Raw genomic sequence first — 6439 nt, 5'->3', positions numbered from 1 at the left:
AATGCCTTTCAAGGTGTGCTGTATGTAGGTCAGGGACTGCAGTGGCTGACTTCATTCTTTTAAAACTGGATGGTGAGCAACATTCCTTGTTTCGCAAGTTAAAAAAAAAAAATTTCCCAAGAATCTTGTCTAGAGCAAGTGAGGATAGGGAAATCAAATATATGTGCAAATATATTTATCCGTGGAGAACAACGGCTCAAAAGTTCCCCCAGGCCCTCTCCTAGCCATTACGGAAACCAGTGAGCATGCGCGAAAATACCAGGAGGCGGGGCAATGAGGTTGTTTTAAGAAGTGCAAGAGAAAAGCAAGACCTTACCATTTCTGCATTTAGAAAGTAGAGCAAAGAATCATGCAAAAAGGTTAAAAAAAAATTAAAGGTAGCTCAACTGCAGTTCTTGAAACAACAGTCTTGCAAGCCCAGCCACAGTTCTTGGGAACTCTGCCAGCGGCGAGCAGCACATTCCCCCTCCGCAGAAAAGAAAGGCCAAACTTGCTGCATTGACCCGGGAGCGCTAGAGGGCCCGCGCTACTGGGTTCGGCCAATCAGAGAGCAGAGTGGGGCCCGTCCTCGCCGGTGACTGGAGAAGCGGGGCAGGGCGGGGCGGTGCTCTGGCGCATGCGCTCCCCGGCCGTGGTGCGTGAGTTGCCTCGGTACAGCTTGCAGACCGCTGGGAGTGTGGGCTGTTACCCTGCGTAGAGTCCTCCCGCAGCTTTCCCTGCTGTCCGACCCTCTCGGCTTCGCGATGCCGGTGGACCTCAGCAAGTGGTCCGGGCCTTTGAGCCTGCAGGAAGTGGACGAGAGGCCGCAGCACCCGCTGCAGGTCAAATACGGCGGGGCGGAGGTTGACGAGCTGGGCAAAGTGCTCACACCCACCCAGGTACCCAAGGGCGGCGGGGATGCAGCTACTGGAGGCTCAGAGTCTCTCAGGCCGGAGGGATGGGGACCCAGTGGAGGTGGGGAGGGACGTTCCGGCCTCCGTGCGCCGGATCAACCGAGGGAAGGGGGTCGCGGTGCCCAAGCCGCAGGCCTGCTGACCGCCCCCTTCCCCCACCCAGCCCCGGGAACCCGGCACGTGGCAGGCGGGGCTCGGCCTTCGGAAGAAATTGATCCGTTTTCCCGGGACTTCGAGGCGCAGGCAGTGGCGTAGGCCTCGAAACGGCCCAGATTGCTGCGCAGGGGCGGGGAGGGCGACATCCCCTGGAGGGAGTAGGGAGTGGGGAGTGGCCGCCCACATGTCCCCAGAGCCTTCCCTCGGTGTTCAGGATTTTAGGCCTCAATTTGGGAAGTAAAAGCCCCACCCGAGGGCATGTGACGCATTATGTAAGCAGTCAGCAGCGGTGAGCAGCAGTGCGCAGAGATTCTTCCCAGTAGCGTGAAGCCGCCCCAAAGGTAAATGCATTCTGCAGCTGGAAGGCTTGAGGGTAAACGACCTTGTTTTACCGTTTGGCTTCTGAGCGCCCACGGCTGAGGCCTAACCAGGTCCTGGCTGCTGCAAGTGGGGAAACTAGGTGCCCGACGCCGTGGCGAGTTTTTGGTTCCGAACCTCCGGAGCAACAGTGCGAATAAACAGTGCTCAGATGGTTTATTGGTTTAGACGTTTACAGAGTTTATTGTTTTGGGTGTTTAAAGTGCCCATCTCGCAGCCTCTCATTCCAGACTCACTGTCCACGTCTGCCCACCTTGGTTTTCTCATTTTCTCTGCTCTTAAATATCTGGTTAATTCAGATTTCACTTTAGCAGGCCCCAGGTAAAGTGGTCACCAATCTAGAGATCCTGTCATTCCAGATAATGTAAGGTTGTAGTCAGCACCAGCGTTGAAATCCTGACCCAACGTCTTTCTGTTAATAACATGCTAGGATATTAGCCCCATATTGTTGTTGGGACTAAAATAAATAATGTATATTAAACGTCAGATCCTGGCTCGTAATAGAGTCGATACACTTGAGTTTTAATTAATAATTTACTGTGCTTGACCTTTAAGGAATCTGAGGTCAAAGAAGGTATTGGTTTCTTCAGCATTTCTGACTTGAACTCCAAATCTATTCCTTCCTACAGGTTAAGAACCGGCCCACCAGCATTGCATGGGATGGCCTTGATCCAGGTAAACTGTATACCTTGGTCTTGACAGACCCGGATGCTCCCAGCAGGAAGGACCCCAAATACAGGCAAGTTGGGGAAAGATGGGAAACACCGAGTCATCCACATGTGACCCAGTGCTTCTTGCACTGTGTAAGTCCCTTACTGGCCATGCTGTGGTGGCAGAAATAGACCCGATTTGGGGTGTTCACGTCCATGCTTAAGCCTGAGTATGCATTTCCCTCCCTTTCACTCCCTAGAAAAAAGTCTAGAATCTATAGCCGAGAGCTAGATCTGCCCCAGGCCTGTTTTTGTACAGCCCCATGAGCTGAGAATGACTCAGTAACATTTTTAAATGAATGGGGGAAAAAAATTGAAGAACAGTAATACTTCGTGACATGTGGAGATTACATGAAATTCAGATTTTGGTGTCCCTAAATAAAGTTTTGTTGGAACCCAGCCACGATAATTTATGTTCTGTCTGTGGCTGCTTTCAGGCTACAGCTGCAGAGTTGAGTAGTTGTGATAGAGACAGTGTGTTGTACAAAGCCTAAAACATTTACTGTCTGGCCCTTCACAGAAGAAGTGTGCTGACCCCTGCCCTAGAGAGTCGGAAGGAGGGAGGGAGTGGCTGGGTCCTCTCTGCTGGCATGTGAGGTTTGCTCTGGCCGAGAAGGCGGGGCCATCTGTCTTGTCTGTCACTGCATCCTGGTGTGGAGCATGTGTGTGCTGCACATTTGCTGGCTGCGCCCACAAGTGCGTAATAACGTCCTGCGGTGCTGATGGTCCTCTGTTCCTCCACATAGGGAATGGCACCATTTCCTGGTGGTCAACATGAAGGGCAACGACATCAGCAGTGGCACGGTCCTCTCCGATTATGTGGGCTCTGGGCCTCCCAAGGGCACAGGTCAGTAAAGGCTGCTTTTGGAGGGAGATGGGAAGGGAGCCTGGGTGCATATCAGGATTGGCCTAAAGTGCTACAAAATTTTAGTCTGGTTCTTAGAGTTTTATTTTTATTTATGAGAGCCCTTACCCTAGTGGAGATTTTAGGCAACTTGGTTCCTCTCTAAGGCAACTGCCTGTCAGGGACACTCAGACCTGCTGTAGTGTCAGGTGGCTAGAACCTTGGGTACCAGTTTAGATGGATGTGTTCTTTTAGCACTGCCTCTGAGCTGTCAGGCCTTTAGCAAGCAGGGAAGTTGGTGAAGAGTTACCAAGGAAGCAATGTTGCAGAATGCTGAGAACAACTTCCCAGGGGAGCTACATGTGGATTAAACAGTTAAATCATCTAAATTCCATATTCAGCCTTTGCCCTGTGGGTTGTTTGAGTTTCTAGTTCCCATGAACGGTCTCAGAAATGGTCAGTTTCCAAATTAATTATAAAAAATTGGCTTTTTTGTCATTTTGTCTTTCTCTCGAAAATCTAGTGTATCTTGAAAAGATTTGGATACTAAGAACTGTATTGAAGATACACACACATAATGTATTGCGTTAGGTTATGTATTATCTATGTAAAGAGAGAGAGAGAGAGAGAGAGAGAATACTGTATTGAACCTCTCCAAGTTGGGTAAGTGCTGCCTAGGCTAACAGTGGGAGATGCACTGTTATTGCCTGTCATGCATTACAGGTGTTTCCATTTCCTGAAGCAAGGGAGGTGGAGCACGGCAGAACACTTGCTCTTGTACATGTTGTCCAGCCATGAGTTACTCTGAAGAGGTATAAGAAGGTCCCCGACAAGGGACCTTGTGTTTTATCTTTAGGCCCAGAAGCTTCAGATGGCGCCAGGCCCTCTCATGCATTCATAAGAGGATGGGAGAGGGACAGCTTTCCCAGGCATCTCTTAAGTTCTCTGGGGCAGTTATAAAACTGCATTAGGCAGTTTAATTATGGAAAATAACACCCATGAGAATAAAGCAGTTCTCTCAAGCAGGAGCTGTGTTCTCATTAACAAAAAGAGCTTCAGTAACTCACTTTTTTCTTTTTCGTATTTGTTTAGTCAGGTATAACTTAAGTATAATAAAACACACAGATCAGAAGGGTTTAGTCAGTGAACACTGACCAATGCACACATCCGTGTAAGCACCATGGAAAACAAGATGTAGGATATTTTTGTCACCCCAGAAGGTTCTTAAGGCATCTTTTAAGTTAAATTTCCCCAGAGCTAATTATTTTCTGACTCCTCTCCACGGATTACTCTTGCTGTTGTTGTAGTCTTATAAATGGTGTCATGCAATATGCATTTGTTTTCGGTGACTGGTCTCTTGGACTCAAGATGGTAGCTTGTTCCTTTTCATTGCCAAGTGGTATTCCATTGTGTGAATATACCACAGTTTGTGTAGCCATTCCCTGGACATTTGGGTTGTGTTTCCAGTGTTTGGATATTATGAATAAAGCTGCTGTTTACACTCTTGTCCTTTTATGGGCATGTTTCCATTTCCCTTGGGTAAATACTTAGGAGTAGAATTGTTGGGTCATAGAAATCCAAAATGGTTGAAAATTTCTACACTCTAATCAGCAGTATAGGAAAGTTTCAGTAGCTCCATATAAGTTCCATGCCACATGCAGATCCATACCAAGATTCATCCATGTCGTAGCATGGGGCAGGATTTCCTTCTTTTTTCAAGGCTGAATAATATTCCATCATACGTATTTACTGTATTTCGTTTATCCATTTGTTCATCAATGGACATCTGAGGTGCCTTCTCCTCTGGGCTATTGTGAATAAAGCTGCAGTGAACTTAGGTCCCTATCATAAATGGGGTGGTCTGGGTCCCTCCGAGTTGGTGCATTCTCCGAAAATGGGTGACGTCTCCCTCTCACATGCCTAGCTGTGTGTACATCTTCCCTCCCGCCTCTCCCTCCAGGCCTTCACCGCTACATCTGGCTGGTTTACGAGCAGGACAGGCCACTGAAGTGTGATGAGCCCATTCTCAGCAACCGATCTGGAGACCACCGTGGCAAATTCAAGGTGGCGAATTTCCGCAAAAAGTACGAGCTCGGGGCTCCGGTGGCCGGCACGTGTTACCAGGCCGAATGGGATGACTATGTGCCCAAACTGTATGAGCAGCTGTCTGGGAAGTAGAGGAAAGCCAGGAGATGGACACGGTCCCAGAGTTCCCAAGCAGTGTTTCAGTTTAGTGATGCATGTAGATTTCTCCCCTTCCCCCTGCCTGATCCCTGAGCGGTCAGATTTAGGTTTAGGGTGACTTTTCCTTCTGCCTGTCCTCTGTAATTCTAGGGGGTTTACGTTTTGATCAAATTTGAACTCCGTTTTGTTGGGGGATATTTTGGTACTAGGATGGGGTCATCAAAATGTTAATATAAGAATAACAACCCAGATGTTAAAGAAGAAAAAAATTCTGGTAAAAAGACCAGGTCTGCAGTATTAGAACAGAGCATCAAAGAATCTTTAAGGGAGGTTGAAAAAAAGAAAAGGTTGATTGCCTCTGCCTTTGTGAGCCCGAGCCCAGGATTGTCTGTGATGGCATCTTCTGGCATGTGTTTTCATGGCCCTGTCTCTCCCTAAGACAACCAGGGGCCGGCACGTCCGCTAGCCCCCCATGTGATACATCTCAGGCTGGTTATTGGGTGTCAGTGTCCTGCTCTGGCTCCTTTAAAGAGCAATACTGAAAAAAGCAATAGGGAGAGAGTTGCTGTTAAAGCTTGGCCATCTAGATGAGCTGCAGGGCTGAGTGAGAGGTCATCAGAAATCCGAAAGTCTGTGCCTGTTAAATTGATCACTCTTCGGTGTAAGAAAAGCCGGTCTGTAGTTGCTGAATGTTGTGTTAATTCTGCTGTTTGCTTATAGTTGAATAAAAATAAAAACATTGTGTAGTTGAATCCGGCCTCCAGATATTTTGCCCTTTTGGGTGTGGGGTTTCATAAATGTGGGACGTCAAGAGACAACCTCTAGGGCTTCCCTGGTGGCGCAGTGGTTGAAAGTCTGCCTGCCAATGCAGGGGACACGGGTTCGATCCCTGGTCTGGGAAGATCCCGCGTGCCGCGGAGCAGCTAGGCCCGTGAACCACAACTACTGAGTCTGCGTGTCTGGAGCCTGTGCTCCACAACAGGAGAGGCCGCGATAGTGAGAGGCCCACGCACCGCGATGAAGAGTGGCCCCCGCTTGCCGCAACTAGAGAAAGCCCTCGCACAGAAACGAAGACCCAACACAGCCAAAAATAAATTAATTAATTAATTTAAAAAAAAAAGAGACAACCTCTAAGGATGAGCAGCCCCTTTCCCTGATCAGCAGTGACAATTGGGACTTGATTCAGGAACCATACAGAGGGCTCGTCCTTGTACGTGTGCCATTAAACTACAGCAGGAGCAACCATTAAAACTGGAGATGAAAAAAAAAAAATC

General features: G+C 48.4%; 1 protein-coding gene across 1 annotated transcript; it reads left to right on the top strand.

Moving 5' to 3' along the window:
* The first annotated feature begins 620 nt into the window (after positions 1–620).
* On the top strand, positions 621–5917 carry PEBP1 (phosphatidylethanolamine binding protein 1). Its single transcript, XM_068562819.1, has 4 exons — positions 621–878; positions 2057–2166; positions 2884–2984; positions 4942–5917. The coding sequence occupies exons 1-4, from the start codon at positions 744–746 to the stop codon at positions 5157–5159; spliced, it is 564 nt and encodes a 187-aa protein (XP_068418920.1). The 5' UTR covers positions 621–743; the 3' UTR covers positions 5160–5917.
* The last annotated feature ends 522 nt before the right edge of the window (positions 5918–6439 follow it).

The sequence above is a fragment of the Eschrichtius robustus genome, chromosome 14 (assembly GCF_028021215.1).
Source record: "Eschrichtius robustus isolate mEscRob2 chromosome 14, mEscRob2.pri, whole genome shotgun sequence".
NCBI lineage: Eukaryota > Metazoa > Chordata > Mammalia > Artiodactyla > Eschrichtiidae > Eschrichtius > Eschrichtius robustus.
Note: the sequence above shows the minus strand (reverse complement) of the source record. Positions and strands in the feature narration are given on the sequence as shown.